Source organism: Lissotriton helveticus, chromosome 11 (genome assembly GCF_964261635.1).
Source record: "Lissotriton helveticus chromosome 11, aLisHel1.1, whole genome shotgun sequence".
NCBI lineage: Eukaryota > Metazoa > Chordata > Amphibia > Caudata > Salamandridae > Lissotriton > Lissotriton helveticus.
In genome coordinates, this window is record NC_136072.1 from 270,003,953 (window position 1) to 270,025,958 (window position 22,006).

At 44.5% G+C, this 22,006-nt stretch overlaps 1 protein-coding gene across 11 annotated transcripts in view; it reads right to left on the bottom strand.

Annotated features, from left to right (window-relative positions):
• TRIP12 (thyroid hormone receptor interactor 12) overlaps window positions 1-22,006 on the bottom strand; it is a 1,008,257-nt gene that overhangs the window by 845,034 nt on the left and 141,217 nt on the right. For 9 of the 11 annotated variants that reach the window (XM_078668151.1, XM_078668155.1, XM_078668150.1 and 6 more), the window contains exons 4-5: window positions 12,830-12,955; window positions 4,987-5,783 (exon numbers count right to left, since the gene is read on the bottom strand). In XM_078668151.1, coding sequence (XP_078524277.1) covers window positions 4,987-5,783; window positions 12,830-12,955 — 923 coding nt within the window. The remainder of the gene's footprint in view (window positions 1-4,986; window positions 5,784-12,829; window positions 12,956-22,006) is intronic. The other 2 variants (XM_078668159.1, XM_078668158.1) reach the window with 1 other exon arrangement.

Here is a 22,006-nt window from a genome sequence, read left to right on the forward strand (position 1 = left end):
AATCCTTTCACTTTGCCCTACACAGATATGTTAGTTTGGATTTGATGTTTCGCTGCAATGCCATATATGAGCGATTGGTGGATGCGCAATATTTGGCAAGGACGTACTCTGGCCAGAACCCCTTACTCTGTACTTCTAGTTGGCCAGTCCACAGTGCTCATGTCCCAACCGGGCGACTATACCCCGGTTCTCCTGGCAGAAGACTACAGGAATTGAGCTATCGCTCGGGGTTGAGTGGAACACCCTCAAGGTAGTAGTGCAGGGGCACTATCTCCAATCAGCTGAGGGTACGCACACAACTGCATGCCAACATCAAGCGGCAGGAGGGGGTACTGAATTGTTTGTCCCAGGATCTAGGTGTGGAGGCTGAAGGTAGGGCACATCAATTCGAGGAAAGAGCAATTGTTTGGAACGTTTGAGGCAGTATGACTAAAAGGATTATATTGCTAATGCGGAGAGAGATAAGTTGGGAAGCATGCTGGCTGGTCTCCTCCGAGAGAAGAGCAAGGAAAACAATACTCCAATTTCAGAATGGCACTGGCCGGAATGTGTTCTCTCAGGAGCAGATTAATGGAGTTTTTACTCTGTATTACCGCGAGATGTACGCCTCTGGCGTGGCAGCAGAAGGGGACATACTGTAGTAGTAGCTGATTTCTCCCTTCCTGTTCTGGACCCTGAGACGGCGGTGAGGATCAGCGCCAATATCTCTGTTCAGGAGGTGAAGGGCGCAATTAAGGAGTTGTCGTGGGGTAAGATGTCAATGTCAGAAGGGTTACCCAGTGAGTTCTATGCCTCCTATGCTGCATCCCTGGCACCTAAAGTAACTGAAGCTTAAAATGGGCATATTCCCTCCCCCGCTGAGAGTCTGAACTCTCTAATTCGGTCCATAGACATCCGGAAGGTGTCCAACTCCCTTCACTGGAAAATTCCTATATGCCACCCTGCTTAGGATGGGCCTTAAACTATGTGGCAATATATAGATCATTGGAGCAAAGATTTAAGGGTAATTACTGCAGGGCTCTCTCTGCGATACAATACTCAGTCCCCTTTTAGAGCACACTCCCTCTTACGGTGAGAGGCTGAATACCGGTTTTGAAAAAGGGGATACAACTGCGGTTTTTTTTATATGTTTGCCGCTCTACCAGCGGAACCATTATTCGGGAATTGGACAGCGTCCTCTTGACCCTGTACAGGGGCTTCTCTAGACATTGAGTGGCCCTGCAAAATGTGCGCTTTTCTTGCCATGGTTGAGGAGAACAATGGCAGCACTGGATCTCAAATTATCTTCTTTGGTGGCACAGCTACAGTGAGTGGCCAGCTGGCTTTCTTACCTCTGGGATGCTTTGAGCCACACAGCATGGGTTGCCCCATCGGGAACTATGAATCCGGCTCCAGCTGAAACCAGCTACACATTCGTAGTACGTGGTGACAATATATTGGTTAGGACTGCAAGATGTCTGGACCAGGGTGATGGAGAGGGCAAACACAAGGGTTCCGTATACTTCTGAGCACCCCTTGGTGATGGCACAGTCTTAGCCCACTCCGGTGGGAAATGGGAAGGCCTGCACACGTGGGTTGAGGCAGGTCTCACTATATTGGGAGATCTGTTCACAGGAGGTGATTTGCAAGAGACTTAGAACCTTCCGGCTAGGCATTTTCTTTTATACAGGGCCTTGACAGGCAAGGTACATAGTTGGTGGGATTCGGTAACTGCAGATTTTCCATAACATGACTGCCCCCATAACAGGACTGCCTCCTTTACCTCTTACTTATAACTGGGGAGACTAGGGCAGTTAAACTTGTTTCCCTCCCAGGCCCTATTTGAAGGGAGCCCAGGTGGATTTGGTTCCATTACAACAGTGATGGGTGGCGAATCTTGGGCCCTCTTGAAGACGCAGCTTTGAAGGGGACCCTGGCCTGTACCCCTAAAGTATCCTGCAGTGCAAGGTTTACATCAATTCAGTTTAATTTTTTTGCACAGGACAGCTCACACCGCAACCGCAGCACATCCATGCCCTGTTTAGGGCCTCCTCGGCTTGCCTCCGCTATGGTGTGTGGGATGCAGACTAACATGTTCTGAATCTGCCCTGTGCTGACCTACTGGGACATTGTGTCACAGGTCCTCTGTAGAGCCACCTATAGTTATTTTGAGAGCACCTCACAATTGCGCTTGTTGGACTTCCACAGACAGTGCAGCTCACAAGGTAACTGATAGGTTCACAGATTTTACACTTATTCTTGCGCATGGACAGTTAACGATGAGTTTGAAGTCAGCTGGACGCAGTCATTTGTATAAGTGGTGGAAATAAGGGATTAAATAGGGGGAATGTAAGCGAGAGGCAATCCGGAGGGGAGACAGGGGGGGTGTATAGGACCCCAATCCTACCAGCAAGGGAGGCAGTGATGTATGCTTGCCCTAGACTGAACCCTCAGGGGACCATACGGTGAATCCCTGACAGACCCTGCTACACCCCTAGGGCCTGATGAAGCTGCGGTCAAATGAGTTGGGGTGGTTTAAGGTTGTTAGACAATGGGAGAGTAGGATTTTGTGGGTAGGTGGAGGAGTGTCTGGCCTTGCCCTGGCACATACATACATACATATACATGTATATATATATATATATATATATATATATATATATATATATATGCTGCAAAGTACCCATGTATGGATTGCTCACAACTGTCTCAGTCTGCACATATCTTTATGTGAACACCTAAGTCTCCTTTTATTTCAATGATTCTCACATCTGCCATGTCTGTACCCAATTTTCATAATTTGTATTACTGTGTGAATTTGTGTACAAAGCAATAATATGTTTTACAAAAAATGGAGGATACAGCAGTGAGCAAAACAAGAGGGCAATGTGTGCTCTCATATACACACCCAAGTCCACCGAAAATGTTGCACAGAGGGTAAAGATGGAATAAAACACATTCAGATGAAAATGACACGTGTGTTTGGGAAGAAGGCAACAGATGAAAATTAGCGCACATGTTCACGGAGTCTGCCAGATGGTTAACAATCAGCCAGATATCATGAGCCGGAGTCTCAGACCATAGCTTCAGCACCTTCAGACAGGGGAAGCAAGAGCATGCCACCCTTATTGTTGGTGTATACAACATCACTGTTATGTTGTCCGTTGGGATCTGTACCAACTAGCTGTAGATGGATAGCAGGAACACCTTCAGAGCCAGGCAGGTTGCATTAATTGCGAGCTGGCAAATATGAAATTTTCACTCCGAAAGTGACCAAAGGCCTCTTATCCTCAGTGCATCGAGAGGACGGCCCAAATGGAGCAAGGAGACATCAACAACGTGGGCCACAGATGGTAAGGGACACAAAAGATTCTAGCATATAAGGTGTTCTGTCACCAGCCACAACTGCAGGCCTCTGGGGAAATTCAGATACTGGCCATGAGGATTCCCCAGTGAAAGGAGAAGAGAAACCACAACTGGAGGACACATGTGCCACCGACTGCGGTCTACCAGCCAGATGCAGGAGGTAAACCGGTCCAGAACAGTCAGCGTAAAAAAAAAAAAAAAATCTACCTCCTGAAACACCACATGCACAGGCAGAATGTTCTAAACCCACTTTGAGGCAAGAAGCCCTTGAGGGACAGACTTTCAAATTCCTCCAGATGAAGAAAAAATGGCTGGAAGTGAAACCAGAGGAGGTTGATGGAGCACCTCAGGTCAAAGAGAAGGAAGATAGTGGCCTGCAGGAAGTTTGACATTGGCTTTGGAAAGCATGCCTTTACCAGGCAGCTGTGAAGATACTAAAATAAGAGGATCCCCAACCTGCTACGATCTGGCACAATCATGACATATCCCTACCTCTAGGTGCAGATTTTACCCCAAAGCTTCCTTGAGGCCAATAGACACACCCGAGGGAGCTACGGTGGTGCAGAAAAGGGCCAGCGTAGCCTGGATGAAGGCAGCTATCCAAGTTGTTTTGATGCAAGGGACTAGAAGATTTTGGCTCAGTCTCTGGCACCAGTACCAAATCCAGAGTCAAATAAATAGCCACCTGCTGTGGTACTTCTTGTGCCTCTTCTTGTACTTACTAATCAGTGGTGAGCCAGTGCAAGACCTAGCGTAGGACCTAGATCACTAACCACACTGCTTCCCTTGTCATTCATCTCAAGCCTCTGCTATGAAGAGATTGGCCACTTGCTCCTTGAAATGAGCATGCAGCCACACTGCTCACGTAAAAGCCATGCTTGGACCCCAGGTATCAGACAGAGCTCATGCAGATCGAAATAGTCTTCTGTACCACAGGAATTGCACAGGGAGAAAACTCTGAACAAAGTTTCGAAAATTCTGAGGAAAAATGATCAGAGGAAAGAAACTTTGGGTCCATGCTGAACAGAAAACAAAAAAATAGATGTCCGTGCGTTGGGTGGCACCTTCAGCGCCCATGTAATACCACATCCAAAGTAGAAAGAAATGAGGCGCCATATATTGGGGGGAGAAGCATCCATCAAAAAGAGTGAAGGATAAATATCAATGACCGGACATGTTGCACTCTGTAAGAATGATATAAATGTTGGTAGGACACAAGATCATTAAAGTGACCTCAGAAAAAAGCAGATCTAGGTAAGAGATAGCTGGACAAGTAACTATTACTGAAATGGGAGAGGATACTTCAGAAGGTGAAGAAAATACTACATCACCTACCTTTTTAAACGGTATCAGCAGTGGAGAGAACAGAAGTAATTATATTTTAATTTATGTCACTTGTACAATTTCACTCGCAATGTGGAGGTCGGGTGAATACATTTCATCAAGCCCCTCCACAAAAGAGAAAAAAGCTTCTACTTTTAATTTAAATTGCTTAGCAAAGAAACCTTCAAATTAATTTAGATCTCCAATACTAAAAATAAACAAGACCCTGCAAAATGAGAACTGGCCTAAAATACAATCACCAACATAAAAACTCTACATTAACGAAAGGAATAATAGATTTGACTTGGGTGTACTTACTGGCTAATTTTGCCTGTAGCCCAGACGGTCCAGGTTTAGATGCTTCAGACTTGGAAGACCCTGGGAGAGACAGTTTTGTTTTAGGTAAGCTAACTTTTGGGCTGAAGCGAGCTGCCCAGTCAAACTTAGAAGATCCACTGCTTTTGGTCTGGTCTTTCTCACGACTACTTCTTCGAGGACTGGGGCTAGATGCAGAACGGGATCGCCTAGTCTTGTTCTGTTCTTTTCCAGGTTTCCCTCTTGCACCTTGAGGTACAATGGAAGAAGCAGAAGCAATAGCAGAGGAGGATGAAGATGTAGATGCTGAAGAGGAAGAATCAGTGATGGTGCTACACCCAGCTTTGGCTGAGGTCACCGATTTTGAAGCCAGCTTGGTGGGTTTTGAAGACCTTTCGAAAACACCAGATGCCTCAACTGCTGGCACACCCTTCAAAGAAGATAAACTATCTGTCCTTTTTCTTTTCTGATTCGGGGAACTACCTGAAGCTCCACCCTTTCTGGTATGGATTTTGCTGGTTGATGGCAATTGTGCAGATTTCAAAGGCTGTTCTTGGTCAATGTGCCTCTTCTTAGTCTTGTATGTTCTGTTAGTTTCTGAATGAGCCTCTTTGTGCACAAGCAATTTGGATTTTTTTGCAGTACTAGGAGAATGGGTCCTGGTGTAATCAGGGCTGGCACTGCGCTTTACACCTCGAGAAGTCTCTTTCTTGGGCACGTGCCCAGGCTTCTTTTCTGTATTATTTAAAATGTTGGGGTCGTCTTCTTGTGGTATCAACACATTAGATGAGCTTCCACTTCTAAAAAGAGAAACAATCTTGCATGAGGTTCATATTCTTACAAAGTGCTATATTTAAATACAACTAAAATTATACAAATGACTAACTTCAAATTGAAGAGCCCACCAGTTGATAATGCACAATAACTAATGCATTTGATTGTGGCAAAAAAGCTAAAAAACAGTGCTTTCCCCCAGCGTCCCATCATGCATCAAAAGCAACCTGTATCATAGGAAAACTTCCAAACATCATAAAATGTGTAATATCCTTCATTCCAGATAATACTGCAACACAAACAGATCATTTTCCAGACTGTATGCTTTCTCATCCCTTTTATTAGGTTTCCATGATCATCCCTTGGCGAGTTAACCTAGATAAATTAGCTGAATGGGCAAATTGGGCATAATTAATTATTTACTGCTTTTGCAACCTAGCCTGTCATTAACCAATGCGAATTCAAAAAATATATAACAGCTAGACATTGGCTACCTTTTTTACATAATTTGTTCACTGCATTAAAGAATATCTAAAACTAGTTTTATACTTCTGTTGTAGTTTTATATGTATTGTGAAAATGGGAGGTAAGAAGGGCTAGTGTTTGGTCATCAAAAAAATAATTACATGATTAAACCAACCCCTTACCAAGTAAACGGATACGTGGAGTTTCAACAATCCATCCCACAAACAACTGAAGTGGTGTCTAAAAAACGGTGCGATTTATCCCCATACTGCCTGATCATCAATAAGTAGATGTGACACTAATCAACAGGTTCTATGCCTGTAACAGAGTGTCACCAGACAGCAAAAGCTGACTTAAGTGTAAGGCACAGGTCTGGATTAGAAAGGGTCACCTGAGTGAATCCATGACTGATTCTGTACATCTAGTTAAAAATAAAGCACCTGTGAGGTCCACCACCGACCCCAATATTCAATGAGAATACAGGCCCTTTTGCATGAAACCTAGACCCTTCAGCTCCAGATGTACACAGAATACATCTATAGTCACATGGTCAAAAAGTGAATTCAGGGACTAAAGTCCCTATGTGCTGCAAGAAGGTATGGTCATAGGAAAAGGAAAGCAGCACCTGCTTCAACAGAAAATACAGCCACTTACCTTAGGATATACTCCTCACAAGCACATAGCTTTGCATCCCTCCTGCCTGGGTTCCGCCTTTTATAGTGTAGTAAATTCCCTTTAAGGCCCACTATGATTCTGCCTTATTTTAGCCTAACATCACACGTTGTAGGCTGCTTAGCACAGATGCATAAAACGTTTCATTTAAGCCATGATCTTATTTTAGAAATACACTGCACATTCAGTTCTTCTTGGCATTCAGTCTGAACATTTAGTACAAGGTTGAACAATATGGTGCTATGTTTTCCTGAGATCGGTCAGCAACATATCCTAACATTTAGACAACACAAAGGCACAGCTGCTGTGTTTTATCATGACACTTATCATAGAAACTGAGACTTGCCCTTTGGAAAACAGAGGAGGATTCTACAAGAGAGGAAAGATGCTGGAACAGGCACACCACCCTTGCGCAACACTGAGATGCAGACCACCCAATGACAAATGGCAGGTATGGGGTCCAGTTCTAATCCCAGAGAGATCACTGATATATCACTGTGCTTAAGTAGTGAGGGTAGGCTTAGGCAGATGTCTTTCGCCATGCTAATCGCTTTTTATTGTATACAGTTTCCTCATAATGCTGATTACTTTGCTCAGTTGTATATGTTTTCAAATCGCAGCACAGTTGCTTCATAATAGAGCAAAATAGTTTCAATACATATTGTAAACTTTCCTTGTCTCTATCTTTAGTTTACTGTAGACACGATTAAATAAGGAAACAAAAAGGTGGTCGTCCATTTCCACAGTTCCTTGGGGACTAGAGTGTTGTGTTCTAGGTTGCTAATTTACATTTACTCTGGGAAGGATAGTAGGGCAGGCAAGGCACTGTGAGCTAGTCTAATTTGGGCCCATAGATACTGATGTGGTATGGTGACTCAGTCTCTACATTCTGACATCTTGTGGTCCCACGGACAGTTCGGTTTCCAAATAGAATCCCTGCAAAATGGCACTACCAAAGATGGTCTGGTACTTATCCATGGGTCTCCAGATTAGTTCTTGTGCATGCCATTCATAACCGTTACATCTACCACCGGAGACGTTCGCAGTGCTGGGGATTCATTTAGGAAGCACCATAGTTTGACTGTTGGGGTTTCCAAGCTTGAAATTTTAATAGGACAACTCATTTTTGTGTTTGCTCTTTCTTTCCATTGCTAGTCCAACCATGGTGCTGCCACAGCCTATTCTAATTGCAGACCTGCTGTCCATGCACATTTAAACTGTACATGGCCTTACAAATGCAGGTGACTGTTTTCACGTTGGAAGCCCACAACGGCCACCATTTTAAAGTCTTTTATTCTTGGGTCAACTTCACGGCTGCGGATGCCAATAGCAATACATTTAATGAACACAGTTGTTGCAACACCAACACAATATAGAGCACATCTGCTCTTAAGAATACCACATTCACATTGAGAACATCAAACTTGGTTCTGAGGTGCCCATCCACATGTACTTGCACCAGTACGCACAAGTCCCCTTAACTGACAGGGCTATCTAGCGAGCATTAGCTAGTTACATACTATTCCCCAATATAGTGAATCTCACTGCTCAAGAGCTACGATAATATGCTGGTCTGGTTAGATTATTTATATACACTTAACTCCATATGTTTTGCTCACCTTGTTGGCAGTACCAGCAAGTGCTGACCTGCCAGGGCAAGCCCTATTGCCTTCAGTGCCTACTATAAATTCTGTAATTGTTCATTCAGTTAAGGGCACTTCCACTGAGAAAATACTGACTGCTGTACAGATGGCTATTCAAGAGCGGCCACTTTCACAAGGGAAACTTATTAATGTTTTTACGCCAGTGCCAGCCTTAGAGGCCGTCACAAAGGTTAGGGTTCCCAATGTTAAAGTTCCCCTTCCTAGATGGCTACAATGGGCATGTGGGAGGGACGGGCGGAAACAGAAGCGAGGAGGCCGTATTGGTTTGATAATGGCATGTTTTATTTCAACTGATGACTTGATAGTTACAGGTGGTCGTTTTTCCAAAATAATGTTATAATGTACATCAGTAGGAATTCTTTCCTAAGAAACGTACAGTATGCAGAAGTTCCTTCCCTTTTCCTCCTCTTTTCTTCTAGGCGCTCCTGTATCCTGGAGGGGGTCCCGCAAATCTTGCAGAGGGGCAGAACTACTAAGAAAAGGATCGGTAAGTAAGACTGACTAATTGTAATAAACCTTCACTACACCCAGACTTGAGATCTTATTAATGGATTTGGCGTCAGGTAGGAAGGTGCAGTTTGATAATGTTTGCCAGAAAAGATTTTACTGATGATCAGTAACTTATTCTTCTGATAGACCATTCTAGCCGCAGATTCCTCATCTTTTGAAGAGATAACAAAGCAGTACATATTTGGAGGGGAGTCGGTCGATGGACTCAAACCAGAAAGTCCTGCAGGACCAAGTGGTTATATTGTCCCCCCTAAGAGAACCAAACTGTCCAGACAGTAGTGTTTTGTTATAGTACGGAGTGACGTCCATGTAGCCGCCTGGAAGATGTCTAGATAGGAACTCCACTTGCCAAAGCTGAGGTAGCAGCTATGGCCCTGGTGGAATGAGCTTGCAGTCCTGATGCAGACTGTATTTTGGCCAGTGCATAGCAGATCCTATTGCACTACCGCAAACACCACAAAGCGCTGCTTGTACACCTCTGGCAAGCACCATGTAAAAGATCTGTGCTCTTTTGGGGTCCAAACCATATAGCCCCTCTCCATAGAATATGGAGCATAGAACTACTGCAGGGTGATGGTTTGATCAATGTGGAACAGAATCACAACTTTGGGTACAAAGGCTGCAAGCAACAGCAGAACCAGGGTGTCTGGGGAAAAGGTAGCGTACAGCCATTTAACACAGAGAGCCTGAAGCTCACTTACTGCTCAGATGTTAAGGTGACAAGGAAAACAATATTTACATTGATAACCTGCAACGTACAGCTGTGAAGTGGTTTAAAGGGAGAACATTTCAAGTAAGTGAGGACTAAGTTAAGGTCCCAATGTGGCATGACAAAAGGAGAAGAACACATCACAAAAGGTGATTTAAATAAGGAGTGTTAATCTGGCAACCACAAAAAGGCAGAAAGAGCCAAAAGGTAGCCATTAACTGTGCAAGAGCACAGCCTTGCTTGGCAAGAGACCATACAAATAACAACGCCATAACTTCCCCATGCGTGGGTATATCTGAAGTGCCACACCAAGCTACAAACCTGTCCGAACGACTGACGTGTATGCCGAGGGACACCTGGCTGCCAAGATGACATCCTCCGACTCTGGAGCAAGCAGGAGGTTCTTCAGGCCCGGTTGCAGAACCCTGCCCTTTTGCTGTGACACCAGATCCTACAGGAGAGGTAGCCCAATTGAAGGGCAGATGCTCTCGCCCAAGAGTTCTGAATAGCATTTCCCCATGCCCAAACCGGGGCCACTAGCATCTCTTGGGCCTGCTCAGTCCTGATCTTCGAAGTTCCACAATAAGCGGAGCAAGTCTCCTACCTAGACTTTTCTTGGAAACGCCAGCGAGCATCACTACTGACATGCACCTGCTCCACTGTGATAAATAGATTAAGGGAAGTCTCTCCTTACGGGGGTGGGGGGACCTTGCACCACCTCCGGATGCAATTGCCATCCGTGAGGTGCTACGCATCCGAGGCAGTGTTTATCCACCACGGCATCCAAAAATCCTACCAGATGGTTCACCACCAAGAAAATCATGTGATGGTCCAACCACTTCTACAGGTGCAGTGGCTTCTGCCACGGGGTTTGTTCCCCCACCTACCTGCTTGAGCAATACCATATGGCGTTGGTGTTGGCCATTAGCACCTATACCATCCTTCCTTTGAGCGATGGATGGAAGCCTGTAAACACCAAGTGAATGGCCCTCAGCTCCATGAGGCTGATATGGAACCAGGACTCTGCCAGAGAAGAGAATCCTCTGATCTCCACCTCTTCCAAGTGGGCTCCCCAACCCAGAAGGAAAGCATCAGTCACAACTGTCAGTTCTGCGTGGGGTAGGGAGAGGGGTATGCCGCTAACCCAATCGAGGTCCAGTAACCACCACTGCAGATCTCTTGTAGTCACCTCCGAAATCTTTGTGGTTAGAGAGGTCTCCTTGATGCTGAGCTCAAGACTTCATATATCACCGCAGAGCCCACATATACCGCCTGGTGTGCTGTACAAGCGGTCTTTCCACCAGGCTTTTGTCAAAACCAAGCCAGCCTATAGTCTGTGGGGAACCTGGGACGAGTTTCCAGCATTTAGCATTGAGTTGTAAGGCGGTCTGAATGTACTTGGGAGGGTACTGGCTGCCCTTTCAAAGAAGCAGTAAGGAGCTGCCTACTAATCTAATGGTTGCACTGTAGAGGGTGAAAGACATACCAAACGTTAGCAGACCAGTTGTGGCCACAGCCCAATTACTAGCAAAGCATCAGGTGGCATATTGCTGGGGTAGAGACAGAGCTCAGAGCAGGGAATAGTGGCTAAACACCCTTATTTATTTCAACGAGCAGCTAGAGATCTATGCAGAGCAGATACCCATATCTTACAGACCCAGCAACATTTGGGGCCCATTGAAGGACGTTTTACTTGATGCCATAGAGTACTCATTTGCATCTCTTGCAGAGTGGAGGTGAACACATGAGGGGGAAAACAGCTGAATCTTAGTGGCCTATGGTAGACATTGCAGGAAGGTTTTGTCTCCTGATGAATCTGTGGAGAACAAATTAGAAAGATGTATAGACACACTTTGTGATGTGAAACATGAGTACTGTGGCATTTTTACTTCAGGTTGCATTCTCCTCCGGGTATATAGAGAATATTTCACATATGTATGGACGCACTCTCAGTTAACGTGCCCTTCACTGTTGTGCTGTTGAGCTTGAAACTCAATTTAAAAAACTTCCAATACTCCTCAAGAATCTTCAAGTGCTTCTAGAAAAGAGGTCAAACTCAACCACCATCAGTTTAAGCAGACACTGCAAATGGCAAAGTAAATGCACCTAACCAGATTTTAAGTACTGAAACTCAAATAGAGGACAATAAAAATCCACAAAATCACACGTTGTGTAATTTACCAAAGGCGTGTAACACAATATTAGATGAAGACTGCCAAATCGAATTCATTTTATACACACCAGAAGTGTGAAAGTCATAAATGAGTCATTCTCAGCAATAGTGCCACAGTACAGAGATGCCGAAGCAGTTCTAAAGCAAGCCCCTTCTCTTTATAACAATCAACCAGGCTGGGATAAAGGAGCAAGCCGACAGACACATTATTCCCTGAACGATTAACTAAGTTCTAGCACTATTTCCACTCTGCTTTGGATAAAAAAAATAAAAAAATAAAAAAATAAGAAGACTGTTCCCATATCAGGGTAATAGTACAGTGTCATTCTTCAGAAGGAAACATTTTAGTTAGCTATTCTCTAGAGTGAACATTCCTGGGTGGAAACGAAAGACCTGATGGACAGACACTGAGGGAGTGATAACTTCTAAGTGGACAAGAAAAAATATTCAAATACACATTCCTGCTGAAGATTGTAGGTAATACTCCCAATAAACAATAGATGAATGAGGACATGGAGCAGGAGCATTCCTGTAAATGCAAAACTTTCCAAAATTTCCAGGAGTCTCCCACGATCTACCCCTCAGCTTTTTGAGACACTGTAAAAATGTTAAATCTATTGAAAGTTTGCATACAGATAAACCTACATGATAAGGTAACAGATGTTTTTCTTAAGGAATTACTGAAATCAAGACTTGCAAATTTAACAGACCTACCCATGAAAGAATTCAGATACAAAGTAATTCTGGTTTACTGACATCATAAAGATTCTGATAGCAGAACTACATGTGTAGTCTAACTTTGTGCTGAGACCCAAAACTACACATTAAAGCAAGCAAAACATTGCACAAATAATTTAGAAACCTAAAAAAAAAAGTTACCTTTTAGAAACGTTTCCCTTTGGTTGCCCAGGAGGTGTAGGAGTCTGCACCTTGGGTGACTTAGAAAACGATTTTCTACTCTCAGGAGGGTTAACTGCTTTTTGCTTTTCCTGCCCTAAATTTGACCTGTCAGCAGAAAAGTAAACTCTTATCATAAATTTGAAGCAAATAAAGCCAATCACTTTAGATTACTTAAATATAGAATCAGAAGATAAGAATCTGCTCAATATTTCATATGTACAACTATGTTGATATTAAGTGTGACCAATATATTCATACAATTATTAGTGTCAGTCACTCTATTCTGTGATAAAGAATGAATGGTTAACATAGCGACCAGAAAGAACCTTAGTCCTCTTGGAGAGTATTAGATAGCTCTTGAAAAGTACAAGGATGATCTTGCATTGGAAACTGAAGTATCACTTTAACAGTAGCAAAAAACAGGAGAGGAAATGGCCATTACTAAACAAAGGGTAAAAAAGTAATTAAATTAGACAAAAATTGTGACAACCAAATGAACTGTAGCAAAAGCTTTAAGCTAGTCCCTGTTAAACATGATTCAAATAAAAAACTCCATATTAGTTTAATCTCTATATCTAGAAGACTTAGAATTAACATATCCAATGGAGGCTTACAACCAGGCTTACCAGTAGGACGTTCTACCATGTCACATGTAACAGATGATATTTTTAAATACATACATAAGGCTAAAAAAGGCAGGCTTAGTTCACCAATGCCAAGTAAATAAAGTTCTAATGTTTATACGTATGCTGCCGCAAATTGACGCCTGCTGCAGTGCACCTGAACGAGGGGGTGCTGGCATGATGGAGATGGCCCTCCGTTAAAACTCACCTTCTTTGCTAGACTTTCCACCAAGACCGACACCAGCACACCAAGGCTATTTCATATAGCAATGTTTTACTGTGACGCTGTCAATCATTTCGGCCGTACTCCGGCTATGCTAACATAAGGAGGCTGCCATTTTAGATACCACCTTTAAACAGGGACATCTCCTCCGTTATGACAAAGAAGCATAACCACACTGAAAATAAAATGGCTTTATTATTTTATCTTTTTTTTTTTTTAAATGTACTGACCCAGTAATCGCTATATAAATACAACTGCCATCAGAGTCTTAGGACAGGGCCATCCTGATGGAGCGTCACGTTAGTAGCATGGAGGAGTGGTGGGCAATGTAAGTGAGCATATCTGTTTGGCCGATCATTTTAGGACAGCCAAACCAACAAGCACACTTCTATTTCTCCAACCCGAAATGTATTGCGCAGCTGGGTGGAGAACAGGAACAGACCCTCTGCCTGAGCGAGCTTCAAGTCAGCCCACTCAGGCCAATCACTGCGTTACTCTCATGCTGGTAAATAGTATTACCCGCATGACAGCAGCATCTGGATTGGCCCTTGGGAGCCTGGGAAGTGCACCAGCGTAGGGAGAGGAGCACAGAGGTGGCAGGTTAGTGATTTAATTTATTATTTCCCCCTTACCTCCCTTTCCACACCCTCGCATTTGTGTTGGCGCACCACTTTTAAATTAGAGCAGCCGCCACTGCCTTTAAAGTGTTCATTCTCCCAAAAAACATAAAAATACAGTTTCGCATTTCATCATGCTTTTCACATCATAAAATAAAAAATCATGTGTTAATTCATTCCTCTCAATTTATGCTCACTAATGGACAAGTTACTTACCATCAGTAACACAATATCTACTAGAGACAATATCTAGCTGCAAATTCCTTTACTTTGAATTTCCCCAGGTGCCAGACTGGATCCGGAAACTTTTGCATGAGCAGTACCCCAGCATGCGTTCAGGTGGCTCTGTACGGCTCCTTGTGACGGAACCGCCTCAGTTAGGACAACACGGTACCTATATAGGCGCCACCCAGGTGTGCGATCGTCAGTTCTTTTACTTTTTCTATGCCAGAAGCGCAGAACCTTGAAGTGAACAGCGCTGTGTGCGTCACAATCGGAGCCCCGAAAAAGAATTCACCCTACCCTATTAAAGGAGTACGAAGAGCAGGGAGGCATGGGTGGGTCTGTAAGGAATCTGCAGCTAGATATGGTATCTACCGGATAATGCATTACCATAGGTAAGTAACTTGTTCATCTGATAGACACATCTAGCTTCAGATCCCTTATCTTTGAATAGATAGCCAAGCACTGGCAAACGTGTGCAGAAATGCCCACGTTGCTGCCTGGCAGATATCCAGAACTGGACCACCACGAGCCAATGCAGTGATCACAGTCTTCCCCCTGGTGGAATGGCCCTTAATCCTCAGAAGGTTTCCTTTTAGCTAGAGTGTAGCAGATCTTAAAAACAGAGAACGACCAACGTTAGTTTCTGAACTACCAGGCCTTTTTTTTAAAGATTTTTTTAGCTACCACGTAATACGAAGACTTGGTCATCCACCGGAACTCGAGTGCTGTCAAGATAGAACAACAACACTCTTTTTGGGTTCAGGCGATGGAGATGCTCCTCTTCCTTAGAGGGACGCGGGGAAGCATAAATGGTGAGCAGCGTGACAGACGGACCCAGATGGAATGGGGTTACCACTTTACGTAGGAATGAGGCATGGGTGAGAAACACCACCTTATCCAACTAGCTTCTGCAATGCAATAGGTCTCGCATTTTGCGAGTTTGAGCTATTGGCATTGTAAATGACAATTACTTTTATTTATGTTTTGGTTTTTAAAACATAAATAAAAGGCATTTTCATTTACAATGCCAATAGCTAAAACTAGCGTAAATGCGAGACTTATTGCATTGCAAATGCTGGTTTTAAATGCTGGCATGTATGGACTGGTAGTCCCCTGTTCTGATGGCAGCGTTCGTGATTTAGTGAACCAAATAATATTTATATAATATTCTCTCTCGTGTGGCAGTTACGGGTACCATCATTTCAAGAGAAAAATACGGGTCATCTGTTCACGTTTTAATATTCTGCAAAGGTCCAGGGATGATTAAGTAGAACTTTATATTGAGTTGTCTTCATTTGGCCTTTCTGTGCGTTCTTCATTTGGCCTTTCTGTGCGTTTCGTTTAATAATCAGTCAGGGGTCATTAGGGCAGCTGTATAACATATTGTAAAGTGTTTTCTTTTAACATTTACTGTTTAAATTATTTTACTCATAAGGTGACCATATCGCTTTTAGGTGTTTTATTTTTCATTTTTTTGTATCGGTATAACATTAAAACACCGGTCATGCCGTATAAAACCGGATAGGTGGAAACCAGAGTGACAGCGAGAAATTCAATATTTGGAATCAGACTTTTTTGCATTCACAGACATTCTTTCGTTGCTATGGGGTAAAATAACCAAGTCTGATTTTTGTGTTTATTTGTTCTTATTTTTAAAAAAAAGTGTGTGACACATTGCATATTTAATAATACTCAGCAGGAAGAGACATCACATGATTCCACCTCATTTGGGCAGTTTCAGTATGACATAGAAAATATTACAAAGTACCCGATCTCAGTACTGCTTTTTTTTGTGTGCATAACACAACCAAAGGAAGATAACTCCTACCTTCAAAGAATTTATTTTAGGCAAGTAACACAGAGGATTTAGGGCCGGCCCTGCAATGAGCATAGGGTCACCTTCTAGTCTCTTGCTCGAGGAATCCCAAAGTACTTACTTCTCGATTTTTTGAATATTCGTTAGCGCTGGACAGTTTTTGCTGGCCAGGTAAACACATCGGGAACCTCCGCCAATCACAAACCTTATGTGCAGTCTGGACACGACGGACGCGCCAATCATACAGTGCTAGTATAGGAGCAAGCGGCTTAAAATGCAATTAGGATTGAAGCACTCAGTAATGGGCAGGGCCCCCCAGCACATTACGTTACCTTCACGCCCTATTGGCTGCATGAACCAGTAAGGGTAAGCTGTTTTCCTGCAGGATACAGAGTCTATGAAACAGGCTGTCAATTCATTCAGCTGATGTACACGAGTATTATGCGATTATGTGATGAAAATCCCAGAATGTGTTCGTATAGCCCCTGATGAAAGACCCTTGGCAGAGACGAAAGATATACACTAGAGCTCAACTAACAAGGAGGAGACAGAAAGAAACGGGCAGACAAGCCCACGAGTGGGGCCCGCGAGAGGTGAGCGTGCGCTGTAAGGAATGCAGGAAACCTGCTCCATAACAGATGGCACCCTGCGCGCCACTGCTCGCTCCCGAAACCCCTAGGCCAGGAGAATGAAAGTTTTGAGGAAAAGCGGGACATGCACCCATCTTTGGCCATTCGCGTGCTTTTAATTATTGAAAGCCACACGCAAAGGCCAATCTGATGTGTGGGAGGAGGTAGACCACCACGTAGAAGGCTGTTGGAAGTCTGAAGTGATTCCAAGAGCAACACATGCGCGCTGCACTAGGCGAGACCTAAAAAGGTCATCATGTTGGGAGACTTGCATGATAAAGCCTATAATTCACACACCCTCGGGGTAGATGTTATCGCCACCAGAAAGGTTGTCTTGATGGTAAGCAGCTGGAGGTGACAATTGTGCAAAGGTTCAAAGGGAGCAAACATAAGGTATGTGAGAAGCAAACAAAGGTCCTACTGCAGCATAACATAGGGCGTAGGAGGAAACGCATGTACAAGCCCTTTCAAAAATCAATTTACTATAGGGGATTTGAACAAAGTGGGTTGGTCCGGCAGCCGCAAGAAAGCAGACAGAACTCTTGAGAGTACCCAAAGCAGAGCCATGCTGGGCAAGGGTAAAAATAAAAAGTTGAATATTAGGTAGAGAAGTAGAAAGAGGGTCAATAGACCTTTCTATGCAATATTTTACAATTTTATGCCAATGGCAGGCGTATATCGTCTTAGTGGAGGGCCGCTAAAATAAACTTACATACTTTGGGAGGAAGGTCGAAATCCATCAACTGTCGCTGCTCAATCTCCATGCAAGGAGGCAGAGAATTGACAGGTTCAAGTGGAGGACCCTGCCCTGCTGCTGCAACAAAAATCCTCCCCAAGAGTAGCCTAATTGGAGAATCGATGCTCATTCGAAGCAGCTCTGGATACAAGACTCTTTGTGCCCAGTCCGGAGCCACATGGCTTGGGCTCGGTCATTCTTGAGCTTCTTGAGAACTCTAGGCAGAAGTGGTATGGGTGAAAAGGCGTACAGGAGGCCTGAGCTCCACTCTCAATGAAAAACATCGCCGAGCGATAGCTGCCTTTGAAACACCAGGGCGCAAAACTGCTGACATTGCACGTTCCCTGCTGAAAGAGCTTGCACCACCTCCAACTGGAGACGTAATTCGTGATCCATTAGGCATCGATGGCCGAGTTAGTCTGCCCTGGAGTTTAGAGAACCTGCCAGGCGTTTAGCCACCTGAGTTAAGCCCTGCAGTTCCAGCCATGTCCAGAGATGCAGGGCCTCTTGACAAAGGGTTCACGACCCCCCCTGCCCTACTTATTGCAGTACCACTTGGCGGTGGTGTTGTCCGTGAAAATCTGCACCAACATCCCCTTGACAGAAGGAAGACAGAAGGAAGAAATGCTTTCAATGCTAGCAAAATCGCTGAAGCTCCAACAAATTGATGTGGAGCCCCGACTCCACCATTCTCCCCGGTTCTCTACTTCTCCCAGATGGCCGCCATATCCCAGGAGTGAGGTTTTGTCACTACTGTGAGATCTGGTTCAGGAAGGCAGAGGGGTCTGCCTCTGACCCATTCATACTTCGTCAACCACCACTGCAGGTCTTTTGCTGTTCCCTACAAGATCTGGACCACATCAGAGAGATTCCCCTGATGCTGCGCCCACTAGAACTTCAGTTCCCAGTGCAGAGCCTGCATACGCCATCTGGCATGATTTACTAACAGAATGCAGGAAGCCACGAGTCCCAGCAGCCTCAGAGTCACTCTCAGCGAAATCCAGGATAGAGACTGAAACATCTGTGTCATAGTCTGAATATCCTGTACTCGCTGCTCTGGAGGATAAGCCCGAATCTGCACTGTGTCCAGAGCAGCTCTGAAGAAAGGGAACATCTGAGAAGGAGTCAGGGCTGACTTCGGCAGGTTGATGGAGAATCCCTGCAAATGCAGGAGGCCTGCCGTAATCTGGAGGTGGGAGACAACAGCCAGGGGTGAGGACGCCTTCAACAACCAGTTGTCGCTTTACGGTGAAGACAGAAACTTCTAACCTGCGCAGATGATCTGCGATCTACATCATCACAGTGGTGAAAACTCAAGGGGCGCTGGTAAGGCCTAAGGGAAGCACAGTGAATTGAAAATGCTTGTGGCCTACCTTGAACCGCAGGTAACGCCTGTGGGCCTGCAGGATGGGGATGTGAAAATACACATCCTGCAAGTCCAATGCTACCATCCAGTCTCCTTGGTCTAGGACACACAAGACCTGAGCCTACATGAGCATCTTGAATTTCTCCTTTTTGAGGAAGAGTTTGACGGTCTGAAGCTCTAAAATAGGACAAAGACCTTTGTTCTTTTTCAGTATCAGAAAGTAGTGATAATGGCAACCACTGCCTACTTCTGAAATCTGAACCTTTTTTATAGCTCCCTTGCCCAGGAGAGCCCCAACTTCCTCTCGGAATACTAATTGATCCGCCACCAGCCGTTTTTGAGTTGGCGGTATAGGAGGAGGGAAACAAAGATAGGGAAGAGAACATCCATCCTGAATGATCTGCAAGACCCATTTGTCCGATGGTATAGACCTCCAGCAGAGGAGATGGTGTTGAATACTCCCTCCAACTGAAGTAACATGGCCTTGCAGAACCAAACTAGGAATTCTTAGAGGCTGCAGTTGCCTGGGGTTGAGTGGCAGAGGTCTTCTGGCTACCATTACCACGAGGTCGGAATGAACCGCGTCCACTTCCTCGCACAACTTGATGGAGTCTGCGCATGACAGTGGTTTGGATATGGCGGACGAGATTAAAAGCCCCTTCAATTGCCACGATAGGGGCAAAAGCTAGACTGGCCATGAGGTGTAACTGAGAGGCCCAAGGATCTGGCCATAGCACAAGATTCGTTAAAGCGCTCCAAAGCAGAGTCAGCTTTCTTACCAAAAAGACGAGTCCCATCAAACACCATGTCCATTAGGTTAGCCTGGACATCACCAGTGAAAAGCAAGATGTTCTCAGCCAGGCATGGCACCATAAGGCCGCCGTCATCGAAACCGCTCTACCCAGAAAGTCAGTCATAAAATAGTTTTCCCAAAGGGTGTGCGAGAAACTGCCCAATAAGCATGCAGTATTCACCGACCGCAATGCCAGGCTGGTAGAAGAAAACATCATCTTTCCAAGTGCGTCCAGAGTATTCTCTATCCAGAGGAGTGGAAGGGAATGCGCCACGAGATGTGAAGCATGAACAACCAAGCTCTCAGGTGTGGGCTGTTGGCTGAGGAAACTTAGATTGCCTGGTGCAGGGCAATGGCGGCATGCGATTGTCCTGTTCATAGGACCCTCTGTGCTATGCTTGGACCACATGCCTAGAAGGACATCTGTCAGTGCTTCAGTAATGGGCAACAGGGGTTCAGATGAGAAAGCCCCAGGCTGAACCACTTCGGTCGAGAGTTTAGTCTTGACCTGCACAGAGGGCAGCTCCAGGTCAAGGACCTCTGCTGCCATCCTCACCACCATGGCATATGATGCCCCCTCCTCCGTAGCCACACTAGTTGGAGAGCATACCAGTATCTGGAGATTGGTCAAGTCCATTGGCTTCTCCAAGATCCTCATACCTGTCCAATTGTTCACAAGGAACATCTAGCTGGCATTTCGAATGGTCCAGGGACCCTCTTCTCAATTCCCACCCATGCCTGAAACTTCTTCTGGGCTCCATCGGAGCTGGAGTCTACGTTGACCGGCGTTGATCCGACTCTGAGTCGCTAGGTATCAGGATGGGGCAGGTGGGACTGGAGGCATTGACTGAGGGACAGACAGCAGGGAAGGCTGAGTTAGCACAACAGGGTCGACACAGAATCGCATCCTAAGTCCTCCTTTCCGGCAACCCTCTGAATTTTCCAAGATACCCCAACCTCTTCTCATTTTTTGACTTCTGATATAATTGGAATTCTACTCACTTGCCTCCTGACTTGTGCACAGCGGACCCACCACTACTTCAGCACAGGCCAGTGCAGAATCCCATTCCTAGACCAACGTCACTCTGCAACCCAAGCACTCTTAAGTATAACACAATGCTGTTTGCATCAAGTATGGTATCTCAATGAAGAGGAAAATCAAAGTAACTAGTGAGAAGAAGGGATGGACATAATGTAGATTCAAAGCACATCAGATTGTATGCCAATGTTTGGAAGAAAATGTGTACCAGATAGAATATCATAACTGTATTTGTGAAATACATGTTCATCCAAGGGTTTGTCGACACTATATTACAAATGATTGTTATCCAACTCAATGGTACACATACTCTGGTCACTTTATTTTCCTTAGGGGATTTATTTTTAACTACAGCTTGGATTTACTTCTGCTCCCATTCAGCAACTATGGTTTTTCTAACTGTCTTGAGTATTTGTTTTATGTGATTTGTTTTCACTAAGTGCTTGTAGCAACCACTGCTGCGCTCCTGACAGTTCCAGACAGGAACTGCAATTATTAAGAGCAATTTGGAGAAATCATCTGTGTAGAAGAATAGGAGAGCAGCTTTCAAATGTACGCACAGAGAAGAATGTAATTTCTCAACATTTTCAACAAAATTTGTTTATTCAATTTACCTTAAAAAGGTAAGGAAATGTCCCTCCTAGACTCGGAGAACAGCATGTCTGAGATGTAGATTATTTTATGGCAGTCATTTTTAACCTGGCTCATTTTTTCCAGCTTGGCATTTCTCTACCTCTCTAATTAAATTTGGTTGAACAAAGCACTATGTTTTTGAACAGCCGTGACTTTTGTAGTAGAAACATCTTTTAAACACAAGCATGCATAAAGAACACAGGTTGTGGTTTTAGTATGAAAACTGAAGTACCCTCACAAAGATGTTCCTTATTTTTTACACTTGCAAAGGATGTAAATCTTGTGTTTGCTTCTGCTAAAAACAGTTACCTTGTTTTCTTCATGTGAATAGCGGTAGTGGGGCAGGGGAGTCGCACCGTGAACAATCCAGAGTCAGGAATAAAAATATTTAGTCAACATTCATCAACAAGCCATCAAGAGTATCTCCTGTTGGCAGGAGAATCCTTTGCTTTTGTG